The sequence below is a fragment of the Somniosus microcephalus genome, chromosome 7 (genome assembly GCF_052327205.1).
Source record: "Somniosus microcephalus isolate GS21.2 chromosome 7, FLI_Smic_1.0, whole genome shotgun sequence".
NCBI lineage: Eukaryota > Metazoa > Chordata > Chondrichthyes > Squaliformes > Somniosidae > Somniosus > Somniosus microcephalus.
In genome coordinates, this window is record NC_140993.1 from 140947641 (window position 1) to 140964172 (window position 16532).

The 16532-nt window shown below is 57.6% G+C and overlaps 1 protein-coding gene across 6 annotated transcripts in view; it reads left to right on the top strand.

The window, feature by feature from the left end:
• The window catches only part of chd7 (chromodomain helicase DNA binding protein 7), a 328856-nt gene that overhangs the window by 204193 nt on the left and 108131 nt on the right, over positions 1-16532 (top strand). For all 6 annotated transcript variants that reach the window (XM_085993014.1, XM_085993016.1, XM_085993015.1 and 3 more), the window contains 3 exons: positions 8202-8401; positions 12011-12170; positions 12936-13025. In XM_085993014.1, coding sequence (XP_085849140.1) covers positions 8202-8401; positions 12011-12170; positions 12936-13025 — 450 coding nt within the window. The remainder of the gene's footprint in view (positions 1-8201; positions 8402-12010; positions 12171-12935; positions 13026-16532) is intronic.

Sequence of the window (16532 nt, forward strand, 5' to 3'; positions counted from 1 at the left end):
CCTCCTCCTCCGTCCCCCCCCCCCTTCCCCCCCCCGTCCCCCTCTCCTCCTTCCCCCCCCCGTCCCCCTCTCCTTCCCCCCTCCCCCGTCCCTCCCCCTCTCCTCCTTCCCCCCCCCCGTCCCCCTCTCCTCCTTCCCCCCCCCCCGTCCCCCTCTCCTCCTTCCCCCCCCCCGTCCCCCTCTCCTCCTTCCCCGTCCCCCCCTCGTCCCCCCTCTCCTCCTTCCCCCCGTCCCCCTCTCCTCCCTCTCCCCCTCCCCCCCCCGTCCCCCTCTCCTCCTTCCCCCCCGTCCCCCCCTCCTCCGTCCCCCTCTCCTCCTTCCCCCCCCCCGTCCCCCTCTCTCCTCCTTCCCTCTCCCCCCCGTCCCCTCTCCTCCTTCCCTCCCCCCGTCCCCCTCTCCTCCTTCCCCCCCCCCCGTCCCCCTCTCCTCCTTCCCCCCCCCCCACCGTCCCCCTCTCCTCCTTCCCCCCCCCCCGTCCCCCTCTCCTCCTTCCCCCCCCCCCCGTCCCCCTCTCCTCCTTCCCCCCCCCCCCGTCCCCCTCTCCTCCTTCCTCCCCCCCGTCCCCCTCTCCTCCTTCCTCCCCCCCGTCCCCCCTCTCCTCCTTCCCCCCCCCCCTCCGTCCCCTCTCCTCCTTCCCCCCCCCGTCCCCCTCTCCTCCTTCCCCCTCCCCCCCCCCGTCCCCCTCTCCTCCTTCCCCCCCCCGTCCCCCTCCTCCTTCCCCCCGTCCCCCTCTCCTCCTTCCCCCCCCGTCCCCCTCTCCTCTTCCCCCCCCGTCCCCCTCTCCTCTTCCCCCCGTCCTCCTCCTTCCCCCCCCGTCCCCCTCTCCTTCTTCCCCCTCGTCCTCCTTCCCCCCCCGTACCCCCTCTCCTCCTTCCCCCCCCCGTCCCCCTCTCCTCCTTCCCCCCCGTCCCCCTCTCCTCCTTCCCTCCCCCTCCCTCTCCTTCCCCCTCTCCTCCTTCCCCCCCCGTCCCCCTCTCCCTTCCGTCCCCCTCTCCTCCTTCCCCCCCCCCGTACCCCTCTCCTCCTTCCCCCCCCCGTCCCCCTCTCCTCCTTCCCCCCGTCCCCCTCTCCTCCTTCCCCCCCCCCGTCCCCCTCTCCTCCTTCCCCCCCCCGTCCCCTTCCTCCCTCTCCGTCCCCCTCTCCCCTCCTTCCCCCCCCGTCCCCCCTCTCCTCCGTCCCCCTCTCCTCCTTCCCCCCCGTCCCCCTCTCCTCCTTCCCCCCCCCGTCCCCCTCTCCTCCTTCCCCCCGTCCCCCTCTCCTCCTTCCCCCCCGTCCCCCTCTCCTCCTTCCCCCCCCGTCCCCCTCTCCTTCCCCCTCTCCCTCCTTCCCCCCCGTCCCCCTCTCCTCCTTCCCCCCGTCCCCTCTCCTCCTTCCCCCCCCGTCCCCCTCTCCTCCTTCCCCCCCGTCCCCCTCTCCTCCTTCCCCCCCCGTCCCCCTCTCCTTCTTCCCCCTCTCCTCCTTCCCCCCCCGTCCCCCTCTCCTCCTTCCCCCCCCGTCCCCCTCTCCTTCCTTCCCCCTCTCCTCCTTCCCCCCCGTACCCCTCTCCTCCTTCCCCCCCCCCGTCCCCCTCTCCTCCTTCCCCCCCCCGTCCCCCTCTCCTCCTTCCCCCCCCCGTCCCCCTCTCCTCTTCCCCCCTCTCCTCCTTCCCCCCCCGTCCCCCTCTCCTCCTTCCCCCCCCCCCCGTCCCCCTCTCCTCCTTCCCCCCCCCGTCCCCCTCTCCTCCTTCCCCCCCCCCGTCCCCCTCTCCTCCTTCCCCCCTCCCCGTCCCCCTCTCCTCCTTCCCCCCCCCGTCCCCCTCTCCTCCTTCCCCCCCCCCGTCCCCCTCTCCTCCTTCCCCCCCCGTCCCCCTCTCCTCCTTCCCCCCCCCCGTCCCCCCTCTCCTCCTTCCCCCCCCCGTCCCCCTCTCCTCCTTCCCCCCCCCCCCGTCCCCCTCTCCTCCTTCCCCCCCCCGTCCCCCTCTCCTCCTTCCCCCCCCCGTCCCCCTCTCCTCCTTCCCCCCCCCCTCCCGTCCCCCTCTCCTCCTTCCCCCCCCCGTCCCCCTCTCCTCCTTCCCCCCCCGTCCCCTCTCCTCCTTCCCCCGTCCCCCTCTCCTCCTTCCCCCCCCCGTCCCCCTCTCCTCCTTCCCCCCCTCCCCCTCCGTCCCCCCTCTCCTCCTTCCCCCCCCCGTCCCCCTCTCCTCCTTCCCCCCCCGTCCCCCTCCTCCTCCCTTCCCCCTCCCCCCGTCCCCCTCTCCTCCTTCCCCCCCTCCCCCCCGTCCCCCCTCTCCTTCCCCCCCCCCGTCCCCCTCTCCTCCTTCCCCCCGTCCCCCTCTCCTCCTTCCCCCCACCCGTCCCCCTCTCCTCCTTCCCCCCCCCCCCCGTCCCCCTCCCCCCCCGTCCCCCTCTCCTCCTTCCCCCCCCCCCCTCTCCTCCTTCCCCCCCGTCCCCTCCTTCCCCCCCCGTCCCCCTCTCCTCCTTCCCCCCCCGTCCCCCTCTCCTCCTTCCCCCCCGTCCCCCTCTCCTCCTTCCCCCCCCCCGTCCCCCTCTCCTCCTTCCCCCCCCGTCCCCCTCTCCTCCTTCCCCCCCCGTCCCCCTCTCCTCCTTCCCCCCCCCCCCGTCCCCCTCTCCTCCTTCCCCCCCCCCGTCCCCCTCTCCTCCTTCCCCCCCCCCGTCCCCCTCTCCTCCTTCCCCCCCCGTCCCCCTCTCCTCCTTCCCCCCCGTCCCCCTCTCCTCCTTCCCCCCCCCCCGTCCCCCTCTCCTCCTTCCCCCCCCCCGTCCCCCTCTCCTCCTTCCCCCCCCCCGTCCCCCTCTCCTCCTTCCCCCCCCGTCCCCCTCTCCTCCTTCCCCCCCCCCCCCGTCCCCCTCTCCTCCTTCCCCCCCCCCCCCCCGTCCCCCTCTCCTCCTTCCCCCCCCCCCGTCCCCCTCTCCTCCTTCCCCCCCCCGTCCCCCTCTCCTCCTTCCCCCCCCCCCCTCTCCTCCTTCCCCCGTCCCCCTCTCCTCCTTCCCCCCCCCCTCTCCTCCTTCCCCCCGTCCCCCTCTCCTCCTTCCCCCCCCCCCCGTCCCCCTCTCCTCCTTCCCCCCCCCCCCGTCCCCCTCTCCTCCTTCCCCCCCCCCCCGTCCCCCTCTCCTCCTTCCCCCCCCTCCGTCCCCCTCTCCTCCTTCCCCCCGTCCCCCTCTCCTCCTTCACCCCCACCCCGTCCCCCTCTCCTCCTTCCCCCCCCCCCCCCCGTCCCCCTCCCCCCCCCGTCCCCCCTCTCCTCCTTCCCCCCCCCCGCCCCTCTCCTCCTTCCCCCCCGTCCCCCTCTCCTCCTTCCCCCCCGTCCCCCTCTCCTCCTTCCCCCCGTCCCCCTCTCCTCCTTCCCCCCCCCCCCGTCCCCCTCTCCTCCTTCCCCCCCCGTCCCCCTCTCCTCCTTCCCCCCCCCCCGTCCCCCTCTCCTCCTTCCCCCCCGTCCCCCTCTCCTCCTTCCCCCCGTCCCCCTCTCCTCCTTCCCCCCCCCCCCGTCCCCCTCTCCTCCTTCCCCCCCCCCCGTCCCCCTCTCCTCCTTCCCCCCCCCCCGTCCCCCCTCTCCTCCTTCCCCCCCGTCCCCCTCTCCTCCTTCCCCCCCCCCCGTCCCCCTCTCCTCCTTCCCCCCCCCCCCGTCCCCCTCTCCTCCTTCCCCCCCCCCCCGTCCCCCTCTCCTCCTTCCCCCCCCCCCCGTCCCCCTCTCCTCCTTCCCCCCCGTCCCCCTCTCCTCCTTCCCCCCCCGTCCCCCTCTCCTCCTTCCCCCCGTCCCCCTCTCCTCCTTCCCCCCCGTCCCCCTCTCCTCCTTCCCCCCCGTCCCCCTCTCCTCCTTCCCCCCCGTCCCCCTCTCCTCCTTCCCCCCCGTCCCCCTCTCCTCCTTCCCCCCCGTCCCCCTCTCCTCCTCTCCTCCTTCCCCCCCCCCCCCCCGTCCCCCTCTCCTCCTCCCCCGTCCCCCTCTCCTCCTTCCCCGTCCCCCTCTCCTCCTTCCCCGTCCCCCTCTCCTCCTTTTCCCCCCCCCCCGTCCCCCTCTCCTCCTTCGTCCCCCTCTCCTCCTTTCCCCGTCCCCTTCTCCTCCTTTCCCCGTCCCCCCTCTCCTCCTTTCCCCGTCCCCCGTCCCCCTCTCCTCCTTCCCGTCCCCCTCTCCTCCTTCCCGTCCCCCTCTCCTCCTTCCCCGTCCCCCTCTCCTCCTTTCCCCCGTCCCCCTCTCCTCCTTTCCCCGTCCCCCTCTCCTCCTTTCCCCGTCCCCCTCTCCTCCTTTCCCCGTCCCCCTCTCCTCCTTTCCCCGTCCCCCTCTCCTCCTTTCCCCGTCCCCCTCTCCTCCTTTCCCCGTCCCCCTCTCCTCCTTTCCCCGTCCCCCTCTCCTCCTTTCCCCGTCCCCCTCTCCTCCTTTCCCCGTCCCCCTCTCCTCCTTCCCCCCCCCCCCCCCGTCCCCCTCTCCTCCTTCCCGTCCCCCTCTCCTCCTTCCCGTCCTCCTCTCCTCCTTCCCGTCCCCCTCTCCTCCTTTCCCCGTCCCCCTCTCCTCCTTTCCCCGTCCCCCTCTCTCCTCCTTTCCCCGTCCCCCTCTCCTCCTTTCCCCGTCCCCCTCTCCTCCTTTCCCCCCCCGTCCCCCTCTCCTCCTTGTCCCCCCTCTCCTCCTTTCCCCGTCCCCTTCTCCTCCTTTCCCCGTCCCCCTCTCCTCCTTCCCCCCCCCGTCCCCCTCTCCTCCTTCCCCCCCCCCCGTCCCCCTCTCCTCCTTCCCCCCCCCCGTCCCCCTCTCCTCCTTCCCCCCCCCCGTCCCCCTCTCCTCCTTCCCCCCCCCCGTCCCCCTCTCCTCCTTCCCGTCCCCCTCTCCTCCTTCCCCGTCCCCCTCTCCTCCTTCCCGTCCCCCTCTCCTCCTTTCCCCCGTCCCCCTCTCCTCCTTTCCCCGTCCCCCTCTCCTCCTTTCCCCGTCCCCCTCTCCTCCTTTCCCCGTCCCCCTCTCCTCCTTTCCCCGTCCCCCTCTCCTCCTTTCCCCCGTCCCCCTCTCCTCCTTTCCCCCGTCCCCCTCTCCTCCTTTCCCCCGTCCCCCTCTCCTCCTTCCCCCCCCCCCCCGTCCCCCTCTCCTCCTTCCCCTCCCCCTCTCCTCCTTCCCCCCCCCCCCCGTCCCCCTCTCCTCCTTCCCCCCCCCGTCCCCCTCTCCTCCTTCCCCCCCCCGTCCCCCTCTCCTCCTTCCCCCCCCCCGTCCCCCTCTCCTCCTTCCCCCCCCGTCCCCCTCTCCTCCTTCCCCCCCCCGTCCCCCTCTCCTCCTTCCCCCCGTCCCCCTCTCCTCCTTCCCCCCGTCCCCCTCTCCTCCTTCCCCCCGTCCCCCTCTCCTCCTTCCCCCCGTCCCCCTCTCCTCCTTCCCCCCGTCCCCCTCTCCTCCTTCCCCCCGTCCCCCTCTCCTCCTTCCCCCCGTCCCCCTCAACTCCTTCCCCCCCCCCCCCTCCCCGTCCCCCTCTCCTCCTTCCCCCCCCCCCCCTCCCCGTCCCCCTCAACTCCTTTCCCCCGTCCCCCTCTCCTCCTTTCCCCCGTCCCCCTCTCCTCCTTTCCCCCCCCGTCCCCCTCTCCTCCTTTCCCCCCCCCGTCCCCCTCTCCTCCTTCCCCCGTCCCCCTCTCCTCCTTCCCCCGTCCCCCTCTCCTCCTTCCCCCGTCCCCCTCTCCTCCTTCCCCCGTCCCCCTCTCCTCCTTCCCCCGTCCCCCTCTCCTCCTTCCCCCGTCCCCCTCTCCTCCTTCCCCCGTCCCCCTCTCCTCCTTCCCCCGTCCCCCTCTCCTCCTTCCCCCGTCCCCCTCTCCTCCTTTCCCCGTCCCCCTCTCCTCCTTTCCCCCCCCCGTCCCCCTCTCCTCCTTTCCCCCCCCCCCCGTCCCCCTCTCCTCCTTTTCCCCCCCCCCCGTCCCCCTCTCCTCCTTTCCCCCCCCCCGTCCCCCTCTCCTCCTTTCCCCCCCCCCGTCCCCCTCTCCTCCTTCCCCCCCCGTCCCCCTCTCCTCCTTCCCCCCCCCCCCCGTCCCCCTCTCCTCCTTCCCCCCCCCCGTCCCCCTCTCCTCCTTCCCCCCCCCCGTCCCCCTCTCCTCCTTCCCCCCCCCCCCCGTCCCCCTCTCCTCCTTCCCCCCCCCCGTCCCCCTCTCCTCCTTCCCCCCCCCCGTCCCCCTCTCCTCCTTCCCCCCCCCCCGTCCCCCTCTCCTCCTTCCCCCCCCCGTCCCCCTCTCCTCCTTCCCCCCCCCGTCCCCCTCTCCTCCTTCCCCCCCCCCCGTCCCCCTCTCCTCCTTCCCCCCCCCCGTCCCCCTCTCCTCCTTCCCCCCCCCCCCCCGTCCCCCTCTCCTCCTTCCCCCCCCGTCCCCCTCTCCTCCTTCCCCCCCCGTCCCCCTCTCCTCCTTCCCCCCGTCCCCCTCTCCTCCTTCCCCCCCGTCCCCCTCTCCTCCTTCCCCCCGTCCCCCTCTCCTCCTTCCCCCCGTCCCCCTCTCCTCCTTCCCCCCGTCCCCCTCTCCTCCTTCCCCCCCGTCCCCCTCTCCTCCTTCCCCCCCGTCCCCCTCTCCTCCTTTTTCCCCGTCCCCCTCTCCTCCTTCCCCCGTCCCCCTCTCCTCCTTCCCCCCGTCCCCCTCTCCTCCTTCCCCCCCCCCCCGTCCCCCTCTCCTCCTTCCCCCCCCCCCCGTCCCCCTCTCCTCCTTCCCCCCCCCCCCCGTCCCCCTCTCCTCCTTCCCCCCCCCCGTCCCCCTCTCCTCCTTCCCCCCCCCCCCCGTCCCCCTCTCCTCCTTCCCCCCCCCCGTCCCCCTCTCCTCCTTCCCGTCCCCCTCTCCTCCTTCCCGTCCCCCTCTCCTCCTTCCCGTCCCCCCTCTCCTCCTTCCCGTCCCCCTCTCCTCCTTCCCGTCCCCCTCTCCTCCTTCCCGTCCCCCTCTCCTCCTTCCCGTCCCCCTCTCCTCCTTTCCCCGTCCCCCTCTCCTCCTTTCCCCGTCCTCCTTTCCCCGTCCCCCTCTCCTCCTTTCCCCGTCCCCCTTTCCCCGTCCCCCTCTCCTCCTTCCCCCCCCCCCGTCCCCCTCTCCTCCTTCCCCCCCCCCCGTCCCCCTCTCCTTCTCCCCCACCCCCCGTCCCCCTCTCCTACCTCCCCCCCCGTCCCCCTCTCCTCCTTCCCCCCCCCGTCCCCCTCTCCTCCTTCCCCCCCGTCCCCCTCTCCTCCTTCCCCCCCGTCCCCCTCTCCTCCTTCCCCCCGTCCCCCTCTCCTCCTTCCCCCCGTCCCCCCTCTCCTCCTTCCCCCCGTCCCCCCTCTCCTCCTTCCCCCCGTCCCCCTCTCCTCCTTCCCCCCGTCCCCCTCTCCTCCTTCCCCCCCGTCCCCCTCTCCTCCTTCCCCCCCGTCCCCCTCTCCTCCTTTTTCCCGTCCCCCTCTCCTCCTTCCCCCGTCCCCCTCTCCTCCTTCCCCCCGTCCCCCTCTCCTCCTTCCCCCCGTCCCCCTCTCCTCCTTCCCCCCCCCCCCCGTCCCCCTCTCCTCCTTCCCCCCCCCCCCCCCGTCCCCCTCTCCTCCTTCCCGTCCCCCTCTCCTCCTTCCCGTCCCCCTCTCCTCCTTCCCGTCCCCCTCTCCTCCTTCCCGTCCCCCTCTCCTCCTTCCCGTCCCCCTCTCCTCCTTCCCGTCCCCCTCTCCTCCTTTCCCCGTCCCCCTCTCCTCCTTTCCCCCGTCCCCCCTTTCCCCGTCCCCCTCTCCTCCTTTCCCCGTCCCCCTCTCCTCCTTTCCCCCCCCCCCGTCCCCCTCTCCCCCCCCCCGTCCCCCTCTCCTCCTTCCCCCCCCCGTCCCCCTCTCCTCCTTCCTCCCCCGTCCCCCTCTCCTCCTTCCTCCCCCGTCCCCCTCTCCTCCTTTCCCCCTCTCCTCCTCCCCCCCCGTCCCCCTCTCCTCCTCCCCCCCCCGTCCCCCTCTCCTTCTCCCCCCCCTCTCCTTCTCCCCCACCCCCCGTCCCCCTCTCCTACCTCCCCCTCTCCTTCCCCCCGCCCCCCCTCTCCTTTCTCCGCCCCCCCTCCTCCCCCCCCTCCCCCCCCCGTCCCCCTCTCCTCCTTCCCGTCCCCCTCCTTCTCTCTTCCCCCCCCCACCGCCCCCCTCTCTTGTGTTCTCTCTCTCTCTCTTTCAAAATTGCATAATGGGACCAGATGTCTGGTTATTTGTATAAGCTACACACTGAATGAATTTCAAAGATTTTAGAAAGATTTACTTGACTAAATCCAACTACCACTATATTTTTTCCCTCAGTTGGGGCCGATGGAGTGATATACTGTCACATGGCCGTTTTAAACGACAGTTAACAGAACACGATGTGGAGACCATCTGCCGCACTATCCTTGTGTACTGCTTGAACCATTACAGAGGAGATGAAAAGATCAAAGGATTTATATGGGATCTGATTACTCCTACTGAGGATGGACAGACTCGAGCTCTGCAAAACCACTCGGGTATTTTTGAATTCACGTTGTGTTAACCCTATCTTATTGAAGTGCAAAGGAAAGATTAAGTGCAATTTTCCTGGATGTCCTGAAACACTGGAAACAAGCTGATGACTATATATAATTAAGATTTAACAACAGAGTGGTTAAGAATCAAACAAGATAGAATTTTGTAAATTTCAGCTAAGGTAATACAAATAGATAGGAACGGGAGTTAGGCTATTTCGCCCCTTGAGCCTGTTCCACCATTCATTTAGATCATGGCCGATCTATACCTCAACTCCATTTACCCATTTTTGATTCATATCCCTTGATACCCTTTCCTGACAAAAAGCTATTGATCTCAGTCTTGAAAATTCTAATTGATTCAACATCCACAGCCTTTCGGGGGAAGAGTTTCAGATTTCCATCAATCTTTATGTGAAAAACTGCTTCTTCATTTGACTCCTAAATGGCCTGGCTCTAATTTTAAGATCTGCCTCCTTTTTCTGAATTTCCCCACCAGCGGAAATATATATTGGCCTTGGAAGAGTGTACAGCGTGGATTCATCAGAATTATACTGGGACTTAAAGGGTTAAATTATGAGGACAGGATGCAAGCTTGGTTTGTATTAATTTGCATTGAGAAAGTTGAGGGTTGATCTAATCTAGGTCTTTAAAACGATAAAGGATTTAACTAAATATTGGGAAGACCAAAGCCATTGTTTTCGGTCCCCACCACGAACTCCTTCCCTAGCCACTGACTCCATCCTCCTCCCTGAACTGTCTGAGGCTGAACCAAAGTGCTCGCAACCTTGGTGTCTCATTTGACCCCGAGATGAGCTTCTGACTGCACATCCACGGCATCAATAAGACCGCCTATTTCCACCTCCATAACATCTCCCGAGACTGCCCCTTGCCTCAGCTCATCTGCTGCTGAAACCCTCATCCATCAATTTGTTACCTCTAGACTTGGCTATTCCGAAGCACTCCTGACTGGCCTCCCAAGTTCTACTTTCCGTAAACTTGAGGTCATCCAAAACTCTGTTGCCTGTGTCCCAACTCTCAACAAGTTCCGTTCACCCCTGTGCTCGCTGATCTCCATTGGCTCCTGGTTAAGCAACGCCTTGATTTAAAAAAACTCATCCTTGTTCTCTAATCCCTCAAAGCCTTGCCCCCCCCCCCCCCAATCTCTGTAATCTCCTCCAGCCCTACAACTCTCCGAGATGTCTGCGCTCCTCCAATTCTGGCCTCGAGCATCCCCGATTTTTAATCTCATCACTATTGGCGGCCATGCCTTCAACTACCAAGGCCCTAAGCTCTGGAATTCCCTCCCTAAACCTCTCCGCCTCTCTACCTCTCTTTCCTCCTTTAAGACGCTCCTTAAAATCTACCTCTTTTCTGCCCGAAAATCTCCTATGTGGCTCAGTGTCAAATGTTGTTTGATAATGCTCCTGTGAAGTGCCTTGGGACATTTTACTGCAGTAAAGGTGCTAAATAAATACAAGATGTTGTTGAGAGTGGTTCGGCTGTGGAACCTGCGACCAGATGGAGTAGTTGAGGCGAATAGCACAGGTGCATTGAAGGGGAAATTAGATAAATACATGAGGGAGAAAGGAATAGAAGGAGATACTGATATAGTTAGATGAAGTAGGGTGGGATGAGGCGAGTGTGGCGCCTTGATTCTGGCATAGACCAGTTGGGCCAAATGGCCTGTTGTAAATTCTATGTAACTCCATCTGTCATAGTTGGCTGACCGGAGCATTTTCACAAAGGTCTCAATACTAGAGAAATGTAAGTAATTGACTGATAATAGTCTTCATTATTAACTTCAGTGTCAGCTTCATTAGAGCAGCTGACTGTCCAAAAAAAAATCTGAAACTTTTGTGATCCAAATGTGGTAGAATTAATCACTGCAGCAGGCTTTTCCCTAATCAAATCAGTGGGCCTCTAAGCATTTCTCTTTGTTTGAAATGCAATTGCCAAAAGCCACCTCTAAGCACTGGTATATTGTAAATTGTTGAAATTTTGAGATTATCTAAAATTTCAACAGCCTGGGAACTGAATGGGAGCAGTTAAGAGCTGGCCCATTCAGCCTCCTCACCTCCAGTGGAAAAATACAGGGAATCATACAGGGGTCTTTTGGGAGAAAAAGTCTGGTTTTATTTAATTATTAGTAAAAAATTAAGCATGCTGCTACCATAACAAAATACCCTTTTGGTTTAATTGATTACTTTTATGGTAATCATATGTTGGTGAAATGCTAGTGCACAGGTCTAATTGTACACCAACCACCTATCTACAATATATTAAAAATACTTAATAAATATGATAGGATTTTGTCACCAAAATGATACAATTTGATACTTTGTAACTCCTGAAATCTTGGTTACTTGTATTACTTTTAATGGGTAATGCTATGGCTCTTCTATTATTTGCATGCTGATGACTATACTTGCCTTTCAGTCCTTCCATCATAGGTGGTGCTGTTGGAAATTGGTCTTCTAGTTCCATTTCCTCATTCCAAACCCTGTTTAAATTTAACTTAAAATGTGTTTACATTAAAAATTTGTTTCCTTGGCAGCCTGCTTTTAACTTAAAAATTGTTTCCATTTATTTATTTGAAGCCTGTTTTTCTTCCCCCCCCGCCACCCCCCGGCCAACTCTGCTAAGCCCCTCCACCATTTCTTCCCACCAGAGGCCCGGTCACTGGCTCAGCGATGCTCCACTCTCTGCTTCCCACCCCCCCCCCCCCCCCCCCACATTCTGGGCTCCCCAGCATAGGCCTCCCTCCTCCTCCTCCTCCCCCAGTTTACTGGCTGCTTTTCACTGACATGAACTGCTTCCTCTGCTGCTGCCCTTCCTATCTCCTTTCATTGCAAAACAGTCTCTCGTTGTTGGCTGGCAATTAAATTGTAATGTTTTCTTAGGCCTTGGTATCCTTCCTAGCAAGTTTCTGGTGCCTTTTGTCTTAAGCTTTGGGAGGAGTGGGGTAGAACAAAGGGAGAGCAGGTGACAGAGAGGGAAATCAAGACAAATAGACAGATGTTGGGAAAAGATAGAGGTGGGTAACAGGGACATCAAGACAGAGATAAATATCAGTGGAAAAAGAGAGCAAAAGATGGCATGCGATGCACACCAGAATGGACAGAAATCGGTGGAAGGAGAGACAGAATTTAATAGGTGAGGAAAAGCAAGACAAAGACGAAGATCAATGCAGACAGATATCATAAGACACTGAGACCAGACAGACCTCTGAAAGGCAGAGACATGGATGTAAAGGTGCAGACATTGATGGAGAGAGTCAGACAGAAAAATAAGTGAGAGATACAGACATTACAACAGACTTGTACATCGGGTGGGGGAGAGAGAGATTGGCGCTGAAACGCACAAGTCCCAGGCAGAATGAGAGACCAACAATAATCACGGAGAGGCCTAATTATTAGCAGTGCCACAGGAGATCTATTAGTAATATAAAATAGTAAAGATTAAAATAGGATTGTGATCTATTTTGTTTGTGGAAGTTGAAATTGATTTAGTTATTTACATTGTTCGTGCAGTACTTGATCAAAGGTTTGTGGTTGCTGTCTATTTTCTGAGCTGAGGTAATCATTGTTTATATTTTTGCTTTACCAATAGGTTTGTCTGCACCAGTGCCTAGAGGAAGGAAAGGAAAGAAAGTTAAAAGCCAATCCACTCAACCAATCATGAAAAATGCAGATTGGCTAGTGAGCTGCAACCCAGATATCTTGTTGCATGATGATGGCTACAAGAAACATCTGAAACACCACTGCAACAAGTGAGTTTGAGTCATAGCCTTATATTTTAGAATTTGCAGACAGAATAAATATCAGTGTTGTCGTAAGAATCTCAGAAATCTCACTTGGTTTTTTTTACTAAATTTTCTAGTTTGTCATTTTGCCCTATACTTGTGTACAATTCATATGTATTTATGATTAGCATTTAAAAAGTGTCTTCGTATTTAAAGTATTCTGAAACTTCCTCAGAAATTTACGTTAAATTTCTGCTTGAAAAGCCTTGTTTTCAATAAAAGGTGTAAAATAGGCCATTGTTTGTAGTGAGGCATTTGAAATTAGATTTTGCATATCTATCTTTTTCAGCTACTAATGTAGCTGCTCATTATTCTAAACATAAAGCTGCTTCAGAAGATAGTAAGCAACAGCTGAGGAAATTGCATGAGATAATGGAGCAGAACGCCTACTGCAAGCCATCTGCTCAGTTGTTTACAAACTTACTTGAACACTTCAGAAGCACTGGCAACATACACGTTAAACTTCACAAACTGAATTAGGCATTACTGAATGAAATGTGTCTGGGCTGCACTGCACTGTGCTCAGTATGTTGAAAGTGGTTGCCAAGCATGGCTGTTGAAAGCCAGCAAAAAGCACCACACAGAGGTGATTATATGCCACCATCTGTCATGCTTCAAGCCTACCATACAGCATAGCTAATCAGCCTTGGCAGAATGATGGATGAACAGAAGCAGCTGCCAAAAGCTAGTGTTGGCAAACAGTACTAATGTTGAAACTTTCTTCCTCTACAGAGTCCTGCTGCGGGTACGGATGCTGTATTATTTGAGGCAGGAAGTGATAGGAGATGTAGCAGACAAGATATTTGATGGTGCAGATGCAAGGTCAGTGGAATATGTAGCCATCTCTACTGTGGTTTTTTGGGTGGTTATATAGATGAATAGAAAATCATTCTTTAAAAAGTTAAAATATTTTCCCATGGTTAGTTTTATTTAAAATAAGATTTCCTAATAGTTGTAAATAAAAATTTTGATTTGAAGCTGATAACCTATCCAACCTGAAGACTGCAACAAATTAAGATTGCACTAAAAACAAGTACAAACTGATCGATTAACCCAGATCGTGTTCATCAGTATAGTCACCACAGCAGCTAAGGATTCTTTAAGGTAATTTTTAAAAGTCACAATTAACAACTATGCAAAGTTTATTTCAATGCAATCAATTTGATGAATCTAGTGAATTATTTATAGTAATGAACCACGCAGGTTAAGAGACTTAAATCATTGAAAAAGCAACTAGTGAATTAAATCCAGAATAAACTGACTTGTGAATACCCCTATGAGATGGAAGCAACAATTGAATAAAAAAAGCCAACGGTTTCTGTTGAGATTAATATTAGAAAGGGCTAATATTCTTGGATAGAATCATTATTTTTAACTGATTAAACTTGGAAAGAAAATAGGCAGGTAACCTGCATCCAGGGCTATTCAATACCCTTCCATTGTCTGAAGTATGTGGCTAGTTTACAGCTATACCTTCCAATTCAACGTGGCTCCTTGTAACGCAGTACTTGGCTGCAGCTCAGTGCCTCGCCTATTGGCCTGACATAGAAATGCAGTTACAAACTCAACTTGCCACATGATCACCTTCCATGTTGCTTTTTAATAGCTCATTTAATCCTTATAAAATAGATTCATTAGAATAGTTGGTTAATACAACTTACAGGGACTAAAATTAAGCACAAGTTAATACAGAGGACTGCGACAAAATACAGGACGATATTAATAAACTTGTAGAATGGACGTGTAATCAGTAAATTAACTTCAATATAGATAAGTGTGAGGTGGTACGTTTTGGTAGGGGAAAATAAGGAGGCCACATTATCCTTGGATACTAAGTGTCCAAATGGGGTAGAGGAGCAGAAGGATTTAGGGGTACAGATACACAAATCACTAAAAGTAGTGACGCAGGTTAATAAGGCCATTAAAAAAAATAAGCAAACAAAGCACTGGGGTTCATTTCCAGAGGGATAGAATTGAAAAGCAGAGAAGTTACGTGAACCTTGGTTAGACCACACTTGGAGTACTGTGAACAATTCTGGTCTCTATTATAAAAAGGATATACAGGTACTGGAGACGGTGCAAAAAATATTTACAAGAATGATGCCAGAACTGAGAGGTTATACCCATCAAGAAAGATTGAACAGGCTGGGGCTCTTTACTCCTGAAAAGAGAGGACTGAGGGGTGACCTATTAGAGGTCTTTAAGATTATTGTTATTTATTTATATATGTATGGGTGTGTATGTATGGGTGTGTATGTGTATATATGGGTATATATGTGTGTGTGTGCATATGTATGTGCGTGTGGTTTATAGTTTCTAAGGTGCGATATTCATCTAGAATCGGGGCAGAGGGTATTTAAAAATAATAATAAATTTAATTAATTACATAGAATGGGAGATCAGGTGATGTGTTGCTGCTGCAATATGTGGGAGCTGGTGGACACCATTGATGCTCATGGTGATCACATTTGCAGTAAGTGTTGGCTGCTCGAGGAATTCCGGCTCCGTGTTGAAGAGCTGGAGTCCGAGCTTCAAACACAGACACATCAGGGAGGGGGAGAGTTACCTGGACTCTGTGTATCAGGAGGTAGTCACACCAATTAGATTAATTAATTCAGATGTAGTCCGTGGCCAGGGTCAGGATGGTGTGATTAGAAGTGAGGCAGGTACGGGGATCCAGGAGGTAGTGTTGGAGGAGCCGCGGCCCTTGCACTTGTCCAACAGGTTTGAGGCTCTTACTCCCTGTGAGGATGGGAACAGGGACTGCGGGGAGGATGAGCAACCTGGCCACATCACCGTGGAGCGGGGGGCCATTCAAGTGGGGGGAGTTAAAAGAAATGTTGTAGTGGTAGGGGATAGTATCGTTAGGGGGATAGATAGAGTTCTTTGCAGCCGAGAACGAGAGTCCCGAAGGCTGTGTTGCCTGCCCGGTGCCAGGGTTAAGGACATCTCCTCTGGGCTGGAGAGAAACTTGGAGTGGGAGGGGGAGGATCCAGTTGTCGTGGTCCATGTTGGTACCAACGACATAGACAGGACAAGGAAGGAGGTTCTGCTGAGAGAGTTTGAGCAGCTAGGAGCCAAATTAAAAAGCAGAACCACAAAGGTAATAATCTCTGGATTACTACCTGAGCCACGTGCAAATTTGGCTAGGGTAAATAAAATTAGAGAGTTAAATGCGTGGCTCAAAGACTGGTGTGGGAGAAGTGGGTTTTGCTTCCTGGGACACTGGCATCAGTACTGGGACAGGAGAGAGCTGTTCCGTTGGGACGGACTTCACTTGGCCAGTGCTGTGACTAGAATCCTGGCGAATCGAATAACTAGGGCTGTAGAGAGGGCTTTAAACTAATTAGTGGGGGGGAGATTTTAAGAGAGCGAAAAATAAAAATGACAGCGGAGAAGGCAATAGAGCAAGATAGCAGTGGGGGAATTAAAAACCAGAGCGTGTCAGGAAGGGACAGAATGTATATAATGATAAAGGTAAAGTAGTAAAAGGGGTAAAAGCAGGAATAAATTGTCAGAAAACATATTTGAAAGTTCTTTATCTGAATGCACGCAGCATTCGTAACAAAATTGACGAGTTGACGGTGCAAATAACTACACATGGGTATGATGTGGTGGCCATTACGGAAACATGGCTGCAAGATAATCATGACTGGGAACTAAACATACAAGGGTATTTGACAATTAGGAAGGACAGACAGGAAGGAAAGGGAGGTGGGGTTGCTATGTTAATCAAGGATGGAATCACTGCAATAGTCAGAAATGATATTCGGTCAAAGGATCAGGATAGTGAAACAGTTTGGGTGGAGATAAGGAATAATAAGGGGAAAAAGTCACTAGTGGGCGTAGTCTATAGGCCTCCTAACAGTTGCAACTCTGTTGGTCGGAGTATAAATCAGGAAATAGTTGGGGCTTGTAATAAGGGAACAGCTATAATCATGGGGGATTTTAACTTTCATATTGACTGGACTAATCAAATTGGGCATGGCAGCATTGAGGAAGAGTTCATAGAGTGTATTAGAGACGGGTTCCTTGAGCAGTATGTAACTGAACCAACCAGGGGGCAGGCAATCTTAGATCTGGTCCTGTGTAATGAGACAGGAGTAATAAAAAATGTCCTAGTAAAGGATCCCCTTGGAATGAGTGACCATAATATGGTTGAATTCCAAATTCAGTTTGAGGGTGAGAGAGTTGGATCTCAAACCAGCGTACTAAGCTTAAATAAAGGAGACTATGAAGGTATGAGAGTAGAATTGACTAAAGTGGACTGGGAAAACAGATTAAAGTGTAAGACGGTACAAGAGCAGTGGTCTACATTCAAGGAGATAT